Here is a 17,991-nt window from a genome sequence, read left to right as displayed (position 1 = left end):
TTTTTCTGAAAACTGTCAGAATTTAGAAGGCATTTGTAGAATCGTCCTCGGGTCTAAATGGGTTAATAAACTGGACCCGAGTCAGCTCTGCATGTATTGGACCGCTATTTTTTATTTTTTTGTCTACACACCATACTGTATGAATGTACCAAGAAGACCGCTGGACGTTGCACGTAAACAGAACTGCTATACCTTTTAAACAGATCTTAAATCTGAGTGTTTCCTGTAAAAAAGTAAGACGTGCGAACGCGGGAAGCGAACGCAGTTTTTTTTAAACGTTTTCTTTCTTTTTTTTAAAGTTTTTTTATTTTATTTATTTTTTCGTGTGTGTGTGTGTGTGTGTGTGTGTGTGTGTGTGTGTGTGTGTGTGTGTGTGTGTGTGTGTGTGTGTGTGTGTGTGTGTGTGTGTGTGTGTGATACAGCTGCGCCCTCTGGTGGCGGGCGGGTGGTGTGACAGACAGACAGACAGACAGACAGACAGACAGACAGACAGACAGACAGACAGACAGACAGACAGACAGACAGACAGACAGACATGCCTATGTTACATAGTAATCGCTCACTGGGTATAGATATTCCACAATTTAGAAATTTAGCAGACTCTCTTAATCCAGAGCGATTTACATTAACAAAAAATACCTTTTTTGCTTTGAATGCCAGCATCAGTTTTTTTTATCCACTGTTAGGTTCATATAAGAACCTGATGTTGGATAGGAAATTGTGGAGGGCAGCGATCCAGGAATCCCGAGTTGGTGTTGGCTAGACCTCACTCTCGCAGCAACTTAACTTAACATATGATTTTGATGACTCGTTTTATGTGTTTGATGCATTACAATGTTTTTGTTCTTGCTTACTGTAAATCGCTCTGGATTAAGAGCGTCTGCTAAAGGCCTAAATTGTAAATTGCATTGGTCCACCCAGAAGGAAAGCATGTTCTGTGGTCAACAGTCTGTCTAGGAACACCTGCAGGAGACCCGGGTATGAATCCCTCTGTGCGTTCTACATGATTACCATTTTTATCCTGTTTCTGTCGTCATGGCTGCCAGTTCCCACCTGATGTTGTGTGGGAGTCCAGACTGCTCCAGACCGTTCTGAACAACAGCTAGTTTGCATAATGTCTTGAGGCTGGGACTGAAGTGTAAGATCTGTAAGATGAGTCGTGATCCATAGAGGACGATGTGATCTCCCACCAGGCAACAGTACATTAAACCAAACCAATCCGGACCTTTCCCCTTGGGCTCAACCTTCGTCCAGGAGAAGGTATTGGGATTAAACTTCCACAGATCATTGAAGACTTGCTTCTGCTTATAGTTGGCGCCACCAAATATGTACAGCTCTCCATTGTAGACCAAAGCTGCATGACTGTAACGCTGTTCTGGAAGAATCTGTGCAGAAGGTGTGTTCACCCAACAGTTGGTCTCTGTGTCAAACACTCTGATGTTCTTGTTCTCGCAGCCCCCAAATACAAACATCTTTGTCCCGATGATGTTGGCAGAGTGAAGAGATGAAGTCGGTGCTGGTGTGCCACTGGTGTTGATTAGAGACCAGGTCATCGTGGTGGTGTCCAACTTATAGATGTCATTAGTGCGTCCGGTCAGCTGGGTATATCCTCCATGGATAAACATGACCTTCTCCAAAACACAGGCTGAGTGGCGGTACCTCTCCTCTGGAACAGTTCCAGTTACGTTCGGCTTGAACCATCTGTGAGTGTCGACATCAAATGCATAAAGAATGTTGACCCAGTCCCCCGTTATGGTAAACCATTTGTTAACCTCTTTTGTCTTACAGTTCACAATCCCTCCCCAGATATAGATTGTATCTTCTATCAGTACAGCTGTGTGTCCATAGCGCATGGAGGGAACCTCAGGGGAACATTCTCCTCTTCCGGTTGTCAACGGGGGCAACGTCATCCAGCACAAAGTCATTGTGTTGAAGACGTGAACATCAATCTGATCCTTGTTGCTGTAGGTCTTCCAGTTATAGAAGAACCCTCCAAAGGAATACACCTTGTCCTCCACTGGTCCAGCAACACAACCAAAGAAGCATTGGGATGTCTGTGGTCCTCTTCTCAGGGTCGATGTCCAGGTCAACATCTCTACCTGACTGTCTCTGTCTAGGTCTTCAAAGTCAATTATTCCCTTCAAAGTGTCTCTCCAGATGTGAGCGACATCTTATATAGGCCGACAAACTCTACTGTGACGTCACTCATAACACAAACTGATGTCGTGCATAGTCAGTGTTGGGGAACGGCGTTATAAGTAAAGGCATTACTGTAATGGAATACTTTTTTGTAACGGGTTAGTTTGCAATTACTATTATTAATCTGTTACCTAGTTACCTTTTCCAAAAACAATGGTGTTACTTAATTACATTTAACTATGAAATCTTGCGTTTTTTTGACACTCAAAATCCCCATACATTTTTGTCACTAAAAATCCCCACACATGGGGAAAGCCCCCATACATTGTGCCAAGGTCTCGTGACATCACTATGACATCATCATCCCCATAGATGGGGAAAGCCTGCCCCAAAGTTTGGTGCGCAGCCGCGCCCGGCAGCCGGAGAAAAGTAGAGTTATCCACAGGGCCGAAAATTAAGGCCCGGCCCTACCTGGGCCCTCGTCAAACCCTGTACATTCAAGACACTAGCCCCCACTGCCACCCTTAGATCTCCATATATGGAGCTGACCCGTTCTGACATTCCATATGTTGATCTGACCTCGTCACACCCTGTACACTCAAGACCAGGGTTTAATGGCGGGATCCCCGGGTACAGCGCACGAAATGTCCCGCAAAATAACAGATATGAAAGCTGTCAACACGCATTGAAACGGCGTGTCGACATTTTTCATCGTCTGTTTTTTGGGGGGTAGCCGACCCAACGCACGTTACGCATTGGAACAAGCTATGGGTTTGAGAGGCTGATTGATGTAAACCGTAAACTTACAATATTAGATATTTAATAGCCTATTTAAAGTTGTCACTTGTCACGACGATATAGCTGTAGCTCTGTTTTGGAACATTGCACGAATAAGATGAATGAAAGAGGTAAACTTTTCGAACAGAGACACTAGCCTACTTGGACATAACTCTGTTGGCGTTACTTCAGTGAAAACTAAATGGACATATATTAATCAGACTCCTGTCCTGGAAATATAATGGAACGTGAGTACCGTAAATCCTCCAATAAAGTCCTCCTTTCTATTAATTACTGGGCCCCTATTAATCACCGGGAATGGCGTTGAATTAAGTATATAAATTCCGGCCTCCTTTTATTAGCCGGGTTTTTTTGCGTTTTGTTTTTTAAGTGCCGTATCTGTTACCTTCGCTGCTCTGGCTGGCTGTGCCTGTCACGTCAGCGTCCAGATGCGGTTGGTCGCGCTGCTCGATCGGCTCGCGCACAATACAACAACAATGTTAACTTCGGGAGAGAACGCCAATAAGCACTGTTCATGGCCACGGACAATAAAACTACCGGTAATGAGCGCAGCAGTCTAACTGCAGAGGAGGGAGGAAAATGACAAAACCAAGCAAGTGAAATCTATCCCACAGCCTACTTGTCACAGTCTCTCTCCCTCAGTCTGTGACTCCAGCATGGCCACTCCCACATTAATTTCCACCACACTGCAGTCACACCTGTCTTCAACTCCCTCGTCAGCCAACCTGTGAACACTTTGCCAATCAACCTGCTCCTATAAAACTGGACTCTTTACAAACTCTTATTGTCAGTTCATAGTTTGATGTCATGGTTGCTTGTCCCTGGATTCCTGTTTTGACTACTTTGTCATTTTGCAATTGCCTGATTCCTGCCTACTACTTCAGCGTAAGATCTGCCTTATTCTTTATTAAATACGTATACATCTATTATTGTTTGTTGTTACTCTGCACTTGGGTTCGACTCTGTCTACATCCATGACAGTATGAACTGACCACAAATATGAACCCAGCAGAGTTACAACTATTCAAGAGGAAGGTGGGGGAGTTTGAAAATGTTGTGGATCATCTCATGGCCTCTCCCCCTAACCTGCATGCTAGACTTCAGGAGGAGATTTCTATTCTGCAACAGTGGTTCAAAGAGAAGCCATGGGTTAGCCATTTTGTTACACACTTGGATGTTGTCCGTAGGAGGCTTAATGATTTTGAGACTAGCTTGCTTCATGCTTCCCAGCCAGCTCCTCACTCTATTCGGCTTGGAGTCATGAGTCTGCAACCCACCAGCCCTGTATCTGCTACCAGGTCTCCAGTGATGCAGTCCCTGTCTCAGCCTGCTTCCAAGCCTGCCCTTCAGTCTGCCATCAGTGTCACTCAGCCTGCTGACACCCAGCTAGCAGCTTTGCCTCCTGCAGCTCTGCCCGCTGCAGGTCCAGCTCCTGCAGGCCCGGCTCCTGCAGCCCTAGGTCCTGCTCCTGCAGCCCTAGGTCCTGCTCCAGCAGCCCTAGTTCCTGCTCCTGCAGCCCTAGTTCCTGCTCCTGCAGCCCCAGCTCCTGCAGTCCCACCTGCAGCTCCGCCCCCTCCACCTGCAGCTCCGCCTTCTCCGGCTGCAGCTCCATCTCCTCCGCCTGCAGCTCTGCCTGCAGCTCCGTCTCCTCCGCCTGCAGCTCTGCCTGCAGTCCCTGCGGTGTCGCCTCCAGAGCCTGCAGCACCTCCGGCGTCGCCTCTGCCTGCAGCACCTCCGGCATCGCCCTCCAGAGCCTGCAGCACCTCCAGCGTCGCCTCCAGAGCCTGCAGCACCTCCGGTGTCGCCTCCAGAGCCTGCAGCACCTCCAGCCTCGCCTGAGCCTGCAGCACCTCCGGCATCACCTCCAGAGCCTGCAGCACCTCCAGCCTCGCCTCTGCCTGCAGCACCTCCGGCGTCGCCTCCTGAGCCTGCGGCATCCCTGCCTTCGGCCCAAGTGTCTCCTGCCTCGTCTCGGCCTCCTGGCCGTCCGCCAGACGACCCCTCCGCCTCGTCTCGGCCTCCCGGTCGTCCCCCTGATGACACCACTGCTGCCTTGTCTCGGCCTCCAGGCCGCACTCCAGATGACCTCTTGTCGGCCTCGTCTCGGCCTCCTGGCCGCCCTCCAGATTACATTTTGTCGGCTTCGTCTCGGCCTCCCGGTCGTCCCCCTGACGACCTCTTGTCGGCCTCGTCTCGGCCTCCTGGCCGCCCTCCAGATGACATCTTGTCAGCCTCGTCTCGGCCTCCAGGCCGTCCCCCTGAAGTCAGCAGCTCTGCCTCTGGCCATCGTCCCGGCCGTCCTCCAGAGGTCGTCTGTTCTCCCACGTCCCGGCCCCCCGGCCGGCCACCTGACAACACCCACTCAGCCCTGGTCCATCATTCAGGCCGCCCACCTGAGATCACGTGCCTGGCCCCTGTGTCCCTCCTCCAGACCACCTGTTTTGACTACTTTGTCATTTTGCAATTGCCTGATTCCTGCCTACTACTTCAGTGTAAGATCTGCCTTATTCTTTATTAAATACGTATCTATTCTTGTTTGTTGTTACTCTGCACTTGGGTTCGACTCTGTCTACATCCATGACACTACTAGGCTACTACAATGAGTGAGTAATGAGTTTGTGACATGATGATTGGATCACTGCAGTGTTGCACTGTTCTGATTTGATATTATATGAAATAGCCTATCATACATTTTATTTTTACGTTATTATTTGCATCTGAACTTGTCAGTAGCCTAACTGTAGGCCTTTACATATATTTGAATGTTAAATAAATAGGATAGACCACAGTACTGTGGTAGTCTATCTCAGTTGAAGTTATATACCGGTATATTTGTGACCAGATTTGACTGAGGGACTGCCATTGTATTTTTATTTTGTTCACGATGAAAGCAGGGAATCATATAGCTTCAAATGACAATGACATTGGTTGTTCAAGTTAAATTGATGTGTTGATGTTATTATGGTATTTACCATAGGCAATATGCCAATAATCGAACAGTTAAAATGACCATTGAGCACCTGCAACTGCACTGTTTAATATTTCATGAGGACTTGGTTTCAATAGGCTACATGAGCCCAATACATTTTACTGGGTTCTAACTGACCCAAAATGTGATTTGTTCATTATGATCAGTTTGAAAAGTAGAAATATAGGCCTCCTTCTTATAGCTGCCTCCTTCCAATAAAAGCCCGGTATCGGGATCGGTTGAGACAAATAAAAGCCCGGGTTTCTAAAAGAGGATTTACGGTAGTAGGCTACATACATTGTGACTGAACAGCGGGGAATGTCGATGGATGCAGTGCGCAATTGTCTTTGATTTGATTGATTTTAAGATAGACGCGAAGAGCGGCAGAGCCTAAATCAATGTATAGTGTCATACTATATTGATTTAGGCTCTGCCGCTACATAATATTAGTATACATACTATTATTTTCTTTTGGACGGGAATTCACAGGATTTCCCGGGCAAAGGTTGGAAAATTCCTGGGATTTAAAATTAGCCAAATCCGGGAAAATATTAAACCCTACTCAAGACATGTGGTGTCTAGTTAGTTAATTACTGCGAGAGCAGGGCTCGACAGTGCGACTAGGTACTCGCATATGCTACTAAAAATAGCACCGTGCGAGTTGTAAAATTCAATTTGTAGCACCGGTGCGACTACAGAATTTGACCATTCAATCGTGATAAAGACAAGGCAAGTGCACATTCTATAGTCGCGGTTCTATACCTAAATTTATATTTCTTAGTATGGCGGTGTCGTTCGCCAAAAAGAGCAGATCTACAAGCTAACAACGTGTCGAGGCTCAATGCAGCGTTCATTTGAAGATCTGTCCCCTTTGCTCCCACCGCCCCGCCCCTCCCTGTGTTGCTGGCTGCAGTTCTCTTCCCTGTCAGCAGCGAACGCAGCAGGATAGCATGATAGCATAGAAGGAGTTGCTTGGACCCCGACACGTTGAATACTAAACTTATTTGGAAAGTTTGGAATGTTCAAACATCACTCGATATAACTTTTACCAAACGTGGGTGAAACAGTGTGCAGCCGTGCACGCAAAGAGTGCACGTGCGCACGCACATGGAGTGGACGGATTGATTGATAACCAAAACAACCCTTGCTTAGCACCTCGCTTACAAAAGTGTGTGCGCAGGCTGCGCAACGCAATACGAATGACCGACCTGTCACCTGGCTGCCGCTGGATACATATTAGTCAGTGGCCTGCATAACGAGCAACGGAAAAAAGGCAAAGATCCCCCCACCACCTCCTTCCACCACGCCGAGGTGTATATGTACGAATTGTTTTGTCTGAACTGAAGCAGTCAAAGCCAAGGAGAATGTTACAATACTAGTCTATCAGCATAAAAACAAATTGATTAGGCTATAGATTATATAAAAATCACACCCGTGTGAACTGAGTGGTGCAAGGTCTTATATAGCCTGATCAGCTGTGGTCTGACGTAATGTCAGTGACCATAGTAACCATGCTCGTTTTTTTGGTACGAACAAACACGGGTACAAAGCCAGTTGTTGGAGTGGTTTGCACCACTCAAAAACAACAAAAAATCCAGATGAATATCAATATTGTGATCATTTCTGAAAAGATATTGTCATATAATATTTTGCCATATTGCCCGCCCCTGCCTCACATCACTTTATTAAAGAAAAATCACACCTGTGTGAAGTGAGGGGCACTCTTATCATCATACATCATCATGAATCATCTCATACTGGCCAATCAGAATGCCTGTTGCCTGTGATTGGTTAGCTGATTTGCTTACATATGACGTAAATTTTCCTTTCAATGTCAATGGCGTTTAATGTTTAATGTATGTCATATTTAGCTGAATTTTGACCTAATTTCTCCGTTCATTGTCAATGGCAAATATTGAGACGTGTGGGGACTAAAGCTGTATCAAAAACACATTATTTGCTAACTTTTCATCGTGCTCCTAAAATAATTTGTGTGCTACTAGAATTTTCAACTTAGTAGCACACGTGCTACTTGGAAAAATGCTAAGCGTCAAGCCCTGTGCGAGAGTGAGTAACACCAACTCGGGATTCCTGGATCGCTGTCCTCCACAAATTCCTATCCAACATCAGGTTCTTGAGCTCTGCAGTGTTGTCAGCCAAGCTGTCGCGCCGCAGCACGTCTACATATGTGGTATGCTTCTTTCCCCTCATGGCTTTGCCCTGGGTTGGCTCCGACAGGGTCAATTTACTTGCCTCAAGTTCTGGGTGCCTGACACAGTGCCCTGCCAGCCTCATCCTTCTATCTCTGACTTTGTCTGTGACCCGTGGTAGGTCCCCATAGAGGTCCACATTTCTGATGCGGTCCGTCCATGTGACTAGGGCTGTCGCACTTATCACATTTATCGCATATCTATTACAAGTTGAAACTTGGGGGCAGAAAAAACGCACAGGCGCAATAAACCGCAGGATCCCTGACAGTGGGCCGATGGACGCCCTGCAGCGGCCGTCGCGGCGGCCACGGACGCAGCGAACGCGGAGCCAACAATGCCAATGGCACTGTAGCCTGGAACTCACCTATGCTTTCTATGGCATAGGCAGCTCCCGGCAGGATCCGCCGGCAGAAACTTTGCGCAGCTGCTGGACATGAGACTAATTACTTAGAGCGACAGAGAGAGAGAGAGGAGTGTGTGGGTGTGCGTGTGTGCGTCAATTTAACAAAGGTGCAGACGATCAAAAATCAGCAGAGAGTGTTCGACGTTTGCGCTACTCTATGCCAATTTGAAGTGGACTCGGACCCAGACTTTTTTTTCTCCCTGGAAATAAAAACGTCTGGGTTTCCGAGGCTAGTGGCACTTGGCCACCTCCAGCCAAAAAAAAAAGGACTCTTGGTTAGAGACCTGCTTAAATCAATGACCGATGCTCCTGCGCTGATTGTGCCCAAGAGAGTTTGAGCAGAAACCAAACTCACTCGCTATCTACAGGAGGAATTAATTACCAATGATGATCCTCGTCTGGTGGCGTGAAAACCATGGCTAGATTCCTTCTGCTTTCTAAAATTGTGTAGGCTATTTGTGCACCAACCGAGAGTTTTCAGTGCAGCGGGGAATATCGTTACTGTTCTGTTTGCTGCTTGTTATTATGATAGTTGCTCCATGAGTTTGGAAGTAAAGCAGATTTGTGTTAAGCTGTGTCATGGTCTGCTGATTAACAAGCTCTTCTTTACTTCCAAACTCACGGAACAACTATCATAATAACAAGCAGCAACAAACAGTTACCAATTTGCGTTCCTCTCTGAAGCCATGCACATAACATGCTCATTTTGGTTTTGCTGTTGCGCGGTTATATAGGCAGCTGAGCCTCTCATTTGTATTGAATTAAGTCTAAGACTGATTCTGTCGTTTTGCACAAAACCGTTGCATCATTCACTGTAGACCTACATTCATTTTAGTTTGAACCATGTTCTTATAGCACAATGCTGCATGTGACTTTGCATTTGACAAAAACCTCGTTAAATTAAGACTGATGTCTGAAGTGTTGTGCTGTGAGGCCGCTGAGCCGCCTGTCCCTGTTGGGCCATACGTTACAGGTAGGCTATGAGTCATTTTGTATTAATAAATAAGACCAAGGCAATAGGCCGCCTTTCTGTTTTTGTTAACTCTAAGTTGTATAACGCTGCTGCATTCATTGCACATTTGTGTTCGGGTATAACAAATAGACGGACCAGCTACCTCGTTCAATTAAGATGATGTCTATTAATGTTGCACTTTTATGAAATGGCCTACAGCTGCCTAAACTGCATGTGTGTGCTTTTGTCTCCTTCATGTTTTTGAGGTGGTGGAGGAGACAAATAACGGGTGCATGGTGTCGAGGTACTTTGTACTTGAAGTCCTCGACTGGTTTCCAGGCCCCTCGACTGCTTTCCAGGCCCCTCGACTGCTTTCCAGGCCCCTCGACTGCTTCCAGGCCCCTCGACTGCTTTCCAGGCCCCTCGACTGCTTTCCAGGCCCCTCGACTGCTTTCCAGGCCCCTCGACTGCTTCCAGGCCCCTCGACTGCTTTCCAGGCCCCTCGACTGCTTTCCAGGCCCCTCGACTGCTTTCCAGGCCCCTCAACTGCTTCCAGGCCCCTCGACTGCTTCCAGGCCCCTCGACAGCTTTCCAGGCCCCTCGACTGCTTTCCAGGCCCCTCGACTGCTTTCCAGGCCCCTCGACTGCTTTCCAGGCCCCTCGACTGCTTCCAGGCCCCTCGACTGCTTCCAGGCCCCTCCACTGCTTTCCAGGCCCCTCGACTGCTTCCAGGCCCCTCGACTGCTTTCCAGGCCCCTCGACTGCTTTCCAGGCCCGAGGTACTTGAAGTCCTCGACTGGTTCGAGCACCTTCCTGCACTCCTTTTCTACTGCCAGTCCTTTCTCGACTATAATCCACTAACTGTAAACCTAACTGTATTCCACTGTAAGGTTCTTAGCTTACATATGATTTTGATGACTACTTTGATGTATTTGATGTATTACAATGTTTCTGTTCTTGCTTACTGTAAATCTCTCTGGATTAAGAGTGTCTGATTAATGCCTAAATTGTAAATTGCATTGGTCCACCCAGAAGGAAAGCATGTTCCGTGGTCAACAGTATGTCTAGGAACACCTGCCAGACGCGCAGGAGTCCCGGGTACGAATCCCTCTGTGCGTTCTTTCTACATGATTAACATTTTTATCCTGTTTCTGTCATGGCTGCCAGTTCCCACCTGATGTTGTGTGGGAGTCCAGACTGCTGCAGACCGTTCTGAATGACAGCTAGTTTGCATAATGTCTTGAGGCTGGGACTGAAGTGTAAGATCTGTAAGATGAGTCGTGATCCAAAGAGGACGATGTGATCTCCCACAAGGCAACAGCACATTGTACCAACCCAATCCGGACCTTTCCCCTTGGGCTCAACCTTCGTCCAGGAGAAGGTCTTTGAATTCAACTTCCACAGATCATTGAAGACTTGCTTCTGCTTATAGCTGGCGCCACCAAATATGTACAGCTCTCCATTGTAGACAAAGGCTGCATGACTGTGACGTTGACTGTGAAGCTGTGCAGAGGGTGTGTTCATCCAACAGTTGGTCTCTGTGTCAAACACTCTGGTGTGCCTGCAGCCCCCAGATACAAACATCTTTGTCCCGATGATGTTGGCAGAGTGAGCTGATGAAGCAGGTGCTGGTGTGCCACTGGTGATGATTAGAGACCAGGTCATTGTGGTGGTGTCCAACTTATAGATGTCATTAGTGCGTCCGGTCAGCTGGGTATATCCTCCATGGATAAACATGACCTTCTCCAAAACACAGGCTGAGTGGCGGTGCCTCTCCTCTGGAACAGTTCCAGTTACGTTCGGCTTGAACCATCTGTGGGTGTCGACATCAAATGTATAAAGAATGTTGACCCAGTCCCCCATGATGGTAAAGCAGTTGTTAACCTCTTTTGTCTTACAGTTCACCATCCCTCCCCAGATGTAGATGGTATCTTCTATCAGTACAGCTGTGTGTCCATAGCGCATGGAGGGAACCTCAGGGGAACATTGTCCTCTTCCGGTTGTCAACGGGGGCAACGTCGTCCAGCACAAAGTCATTGTATTGAAGACGTGAACATCAATCTGATCCTTGTTGCTGTAGGTCTTCCCGTTATAGAAGAACCCTCCAAAGGAATACACCTTGTCCTCCACTGGTCCAGCAGCACAACCAAAGAAGCTCTGGGATGTCTGTGGTCCTCTTCTCAGGGTCGATGTCCAGGTCAACATCTCTACCTGACTGTCTCTGTCAGTCTAGGTCTTCAATGTCAATTATTCCCTTCAAAGTGTCTCTCCAGATGTGAGCGACATCTTATATAGGCCGACAAACTCTACTGTGACGTCACTCACAACACAAACTGATGTCGTGCACAGTCAGTGTTGGGGAACGGCGTTATAAGTAAAGGCATTACTGTAATGGAATACTTTTTTGTAACGGGTTAGTTTGCAATTACTATTATTAATCTGTTACCTAGTTACCTTTTCCAAAAACAATGGTGTTACCTAATTACATTTAACTATGAAATCTTGCGTTTTTTGACACTCAAAATTCCCATACATTTGTCACTAAAAATCCCCACACATGGGGAAAGCCCCCATACATTAGTGTAGTTTAGTTTAGTTTAGTTGCACATATGTACATAACAACAACAATATGGTAAAAACAAAGAAATACAGAAAGCAAATATTTCAATAAGAAACAAGATTAGTTACATACTGTACGTGCCAAAAAAACCCAAAGGGGCTTATCGAGTGGCCTTCCTATAGAAGCTACCAGTTGAGCTTAGATAACAGAAAGATTTAAAAAAAAATAATAATATAAAAATATTCCAATAATAAATAACAAATAATAACATGACTAGGGCGTGTTGCCCAAGTTTGTTAATAAAAATTGCAGTAATTGTCTCTTAAAAGAGCTAAGACTAGTACAGACTAATATGAGACGGTAAGTTATTCCAAAAATGTGGTCCTCTGGAAAATTGGGCCGATGTTGTCCTGAAGAAAGCGGAATGAAGATCAATGGATGCTCTGGTGTAATGATTATGGTTTTCGTTATTAAAATGGAATACATTTTGAAAACAGGCTGGGAGTAGTTTATGAATTGATTGGAATAAAAAAATGCATATTTGAAGTTTGTTTATATCAAAAATGGGAAGAATTTTCAAAGACTGAAACAGAGGAGTGGAACTGGTGAATTTGCTAGAAAAAGTAATCATTTTGATAAAACGTTTCTGTAATAAAAAAATCACACCCGTGTGAACTGAGTGGTGCAAGGTCTTATATAGCCTGATCAGCTGTGGTCTGACGTAATGTCAGTGACCATAGTAACCATGCTCATTTTTTTGGGGTCCCACGTACAGGTACACACACGTACAGGTAAACACATACACACAAACATAGATACAGACAAAGCTGGTTGTTGGAGTGGTTTGCACCACTCAAAAATACAATTGAGATTAGATGTGATTACATTGTGCCAAGGTCTCGTGACATCACTATGACATCATCATCCCCATAGATGGGGAAAGCCTGCCCCAAAGTTTAGTGCGCAGCCGCGCCCGGCACTTGGAGAAAACTAGAGTTATCCACAGGGCCGAAAATTAAGGCCCGGCCCTACCTGGGCCCTCGTCAAACCCTGTACATTCAAGACACTAGCCCCCACTGCCAACCTTGGATATCCATATATGGAGTTTACCTGTTCTGACATGCCATATGTTGATCTGACCTCGTCACACCCTGCACAGTTTGCACTCAGTGGCCTTGTGGTTAGAGTGTCCGCCCTGAAACTGGGAGGTCGGGGTTCGATCCCCGGCCGGGTCATACCAAAGACTGTAAAAATAGGACCCAATGCCTCCCTGCTTGGCACTCAGCATCAATGGGTTGAATTGGGGGTCAAATCAACTAATGATTCCCGAGCGCGGCGCACGCTGCGGCTCACCGTTCCAAGAGATGGGTCAAATGCGGAGAACAAATTTCACTGCGGTAACGTCTGTGACTAATCGTACGACTTTGACTTTGTCTCTGTATGCATGTATAGCTAAATCTAAAGAAGAGCATTCACTTGAAACGTCATTTATTTATGGTGGATGTACCAATATAAAATGCACTTAAGGGAGCAAACGTGTGGCCCTTCTTTCATGTCCTCAAGGTCAACAATTTACTTTATGGCTGCACAAGGCCGGGATGCGGTGTCCATGTATAGCCATTGGTATATAGAGCATGTGAAAGGAATGCACAGAACCATTTAAAATAAGAGTTATCCTCAATGTAGTCCCGCGTTACCAGACTGTCGCCTCTCGCCATTTCCAAATGCTTTCATCATACAGTCTTGGAGCAACAGAAGAGCCGTCATGAGTGAACTATAAAGCGGAAGTGGAGCCTCCTCGCCAATTCCGTTTCCTCTTTACAGTCGTGCACATTTATCCTAATATGAACAGAAATCATCTAAGCATCTATAGCTTGTTGCTTAGCAGAAAAGGAAATGGCAGCTTCCGGACTCGGATTTCGGGAGGTGTAGTTCCAGACTCTATATAGCATTCTGAGATTGTGGAATACTGCAGTTGTCTGGCTACGCGAGACTATCCTCAATGTAGTTATGAATTGATGTCCTACCATATCCATATATATATAAATCAGGTGGCCTGATTTATACAAGTGATCGTTTGGAACCATATGGACCCTTACGGGTCTGTAACTCTGAGAGTGTACAAATGCAACCAGTTGTACACTCTCAGAGTTAAAATATCATTGATATAAATCGGGGTCTCAGAGATAGAAATGCCATTAAATGGGGGTCCGTAGACTAATTCATGTCAAACTGGGGGTACTTAAACGGGTTGAGAATCACTGCTAGAGCCGTAACAATCGTCTCTTTGCATTGCAAAACGATTCGATACAAAGTCAATCTTGCTGTTAACAGTTCAATATACTTATGCTGATTATTGAAATTAAAATAGTTTTTTCGGGAGCGTACCTATGTTCCCCAGGTTCTATGTTCCCCACTTACCCCCGCAAAAAAGGTTCTATGTTCCCCGCTTACCCAAAAAAGGTTCTATGTTCCCCGCTTACCCAAAAAAGGTTCTATGTTCCCCGCTTACCCAAAAAAGGTTCTATGTTCCCCGCTTACCCAAAAAAGGTTCTATGTTCCCCGCTTACCCAAAAAAGGTTCTATGTTCCCCGCTTACCCAAAAAAGGTTCTATGTTCCCCGCTTACCCAAAAAAGGTTCTATGTTCCCCGCTTACCCAAAAAAGGTTCTATGTTCCCCGCTTACCCAAAAAAGGTTCTATGTCCCCCGCTTACCCAAAAAAGGTTCTATGTTCCCCGCTTACCCAAAAAAGGTTCTATGTTCCCCGCTTACCCAAAAAAGGTTCTATGTTCCCCGCTTACCCAAAAAAGGTTCTATGTTCCCCGCTTACCCAAAAAAGGTTCTATGTTCCCCGCTTACCCAAAAAAGGTTCTATGTTCCCCGCTTACCCAAAAAAGGTTCTATGTTCCCCGCTTACCCAAAAAAGGTTCTATGTTCCCCGCTTACCCAAAAAAGGTTCTATGTTCCCCGCTTACCCAAAAAAGGTTCTATGTTCCCCGCTTACCCAAAAAAGGTTCTATGTTCCCCGCTTACCCAAAAAAGGTTCTATGTTCCCCGCTTACCCAAAAAAGGTTTTATGTTCCCCGCTTACCCAAAAAAGGTTCTATGTTCCCCGCTTACCCAAAAAAGGTTCTATGTTCCCAGGGTTCTATGTATTAATATCATCTCTAAACACACATAACGGAGCATAATGGGGAGAAATTACTATCAGAAACTTGCCCTTTGGGCCTACTTTTGGCAACGCTCTTATCATACGTGTATGATATCACTGATAGACTCAGTGTTCTCGGCTATATTCATATAATCCTTAATCCCCATGTACGTACTCATTTAGACGGAAGTTTGCAATTGTAACAGCTGAAATCAATAATAGCCAGTATCAGTATTCCGATATTAACCTGCAGGCCAAGTACCACCAAACCAAGTACCACCTCAGAAAAAATGTGTCTCCCCAGAGTCCCCAGGTACCACCATTATAACTTAATGTTAACCCATTGAGACCTGGAACGCATCCATGTCACGTTAGCGTTTAACCACATTAACCATTAAAATACAGTAGAGCAGACTTCCGGCCTACCCATATTCAGCTATATCGCTGATATCACACAGGAGGCAAATGTAGTCCTAATAAGAATTTGATTCAGGTTTCTGTTTGTCTGTTTGTTCTCTGGTATCTGTTGGTTTGTGTGGCCTTTTAAACCCTCCAGGTGCTCCTAATTAGCAGCGGCCATTTTGCTGGGAAGTGTAGTGTTGGCCATATATGAAAGATGCCTATACTCCTGAGTTTTGACTCAACACCTCCAGTCCCACTTCGTGAAAATGCGGCACAAATCTTTGAATTATATATTCTTTCAGAAGACTTAATGGGTTAATGTACAACGCCGCATATCCACCGGTTGTGATTTCAACCGTTATGGGGCTTCCAAAGCAGCTGGGATAGAACATTAAAGGATGTTTGACACAGACACTTGTGCTCTATACAACAACAACATCAGCATCAGCCTTGATTGTACAATGCTTTTATGTAGCTCGCCTGCATTGAGAGCTCTTAGGGGGGAAATGTTTGTTCCTTTTTGTTGTAACCACCCTCATGGCTGGCGGGCTGCAAGTAAGGCTGAAGTAGATTAAACTCTTTTAGGCCTGACGTCAAAATTAAAAAAAAAAAAAGATTTTTCAAAAATAGCAGACCTACAAGCTCGTAGCGCGCCACTCGGTGGCGCGCTACGAGCTTTTTGCAATTTCTCGATTCATCAAAAATGGCAGATCAACGAGCTCGTAGCGCGGCACTCGTAGCGCGGCACTCGTAGCGCGGCGAGCTTGTAGATCTGCTATTTTTAAAAGAATAACACGATGCTTATAACACCAACAGGGGCTCCAGCCCTGAATGGTTTAATTCACGGCACCGTCGTCTGCAAGCAACATACAAGCCAGTACAACTAAACCACCACACCATACAATGACAACATATACAGTACAATATGTCACTTTTAATGCACGTCGTCCTGTCGGGATTGTGCCAGGTGTCGTATTGCTTTTTGACCCTATATATATATATAGCTGCCGCCATGCTTTATTTGTTGGCCCGTCGTCACTGCACCGGCTATAATGTGTCTGTCGCCCGTTTGTCTGCGAGACTGTGTTTCTGTGACCCCCCCCCCCCCCCCTTGCAGACCGTTGCACGGGGCGATAAGGTCTAAATATCTGATGCCATCTCGATATCTCATCTCCCCTTAAACCATTCAGGACGGGAACTCCCTTTTGGTGCTTTAAGCATCATGTGTTATAGCTATCGGGAAAAATAGCACATCTACAAGCTCTGTGCCACGCTGCGAGCTTGTAGATCTGCTATTTGTTTTGAAAAAATCGTGAAAATGTGGTGCAAATCTTTGCATATAGCCTATATGCATTCTTTCACATGTTTTTTAACTCAAATCTTTGCTTCTGGGGATGGCCCTGGAACAACATAATTATTGTCTCCACCAGGCCGAAGGCATGGGGAGAGAGTATGTTTTCTTTTGAATATGGTTTGCTAACGACTGACATAGAAACATGCGTTTATTTTATTTTTTTTCCAGAAAACTGTCAGGATTTTAGAAGGCATTTGTAGAATCTGTTCTCAGGTCTAAATGGGAACCCCTTTTGGTGTTTCAAGCATTAAGTTATACTTTAGCTATTGAAAAATAGCAGATCTACAAGCTCATAGCGCGCCACCGAGTGGCGCGCTATGAACTTGTAGATCTGCTATTTTTGAAAAATCGTGAAAATACGGCACAAATCTTTGAATAGGTATATATTTTTTCAGAGCGAACGTTTTTTTTTATTTCGACGTCAGGCCTAAACGGGTTAAGGGCTCTTTTGTCAGCCTCTTATCTGAATGTCAGCGCTCTCCTCCTCTGCCTGAATAAGCAAACAAACAAGCGGCAGAGAGCCGAAATGATGTATCAGAGAAGTGCCAGCGGTTTGGGGAGAAGCTGTCAGTCGCTCTGTTGATCTAATGATCACTGCTGGAGGATGAGGGAATTGGAGGTCTCTGATTCGGGTCACGATTTTTATGATTTTCTTTTTTTTCTTCTGTCGATTGCGTCTTCTTTTTTTTTTGTCTTTGGAGGATCATAAAGTCCATGTTTGGTTGTTAAGACATTTAGGCCCGGATTCTAAAAAAACAAATGGCTTCTAAATCAGACAGTTTTCTGGAAAAAAAACTATGTTTCTATGTCAGTGGTGCTCAAACTATTGTCAAGGAGCACAACAAATTATATGTAAAAGGGCCGCCGACCCCCCATCTGAAAATATGTTGTAGTGTTCCAGGGACCTCCCCAGAAGCAAAGATTTGAGTTAAAAACGTTCACTGTGAAAGAATATATATTCAAAGATTTGCGCCACATTTTTTCAGAAATAGCAGATGTACCTTGTAGATCTTCTATTTTGTTCAATAGCTAAAGTGTAACATTACACAATGC

At 45.5% G+C, this 17,991-nt stretch overlaps 1 protein-coding gene across 1 annotated transcript; it reads right to left on the bottom strand.

Moving 5' to 3' along the window:
• Nucleotides 1-1,016: 1,016 nt before the first annotated feature.
• Nucleotides 1,017-2,093, bottom strand: LOC306922137 (kelch domain-containing protein 3-like; the record flags this gene model as incomplete). Its single annotated transcript, XM_079499532.1, has 1 exon — nucleotides 1,017-2,093. One exon carries the CDS (start codon nucleotides 2,091-2,093, stop codon nucleotides 1,017-1,019), a length of 1,077 nt encoding a protein of 358 aa, XP_079355658.1.
• Between the last annotated feature and the right edge of the window lie 15,898 nt (nucleotides 2,094-17,991).

Source organism: Electrona antarctica (assembly GCF_951216825.1).
Source record: "Electrona antarctica genome assembly, chromosome: 4".
Lineage (NCBI taxonomy): Eukaryota > Metazoa > Chordata > Actinopteri > Myctophiformes > Myctophidae > Electrona > Electrona antarctica.
The sequence above is the reverse complement of the archived record's forward strand: the minus strand, read 5'-3'. Positions and strand labels throughout refer to the sequence as shown.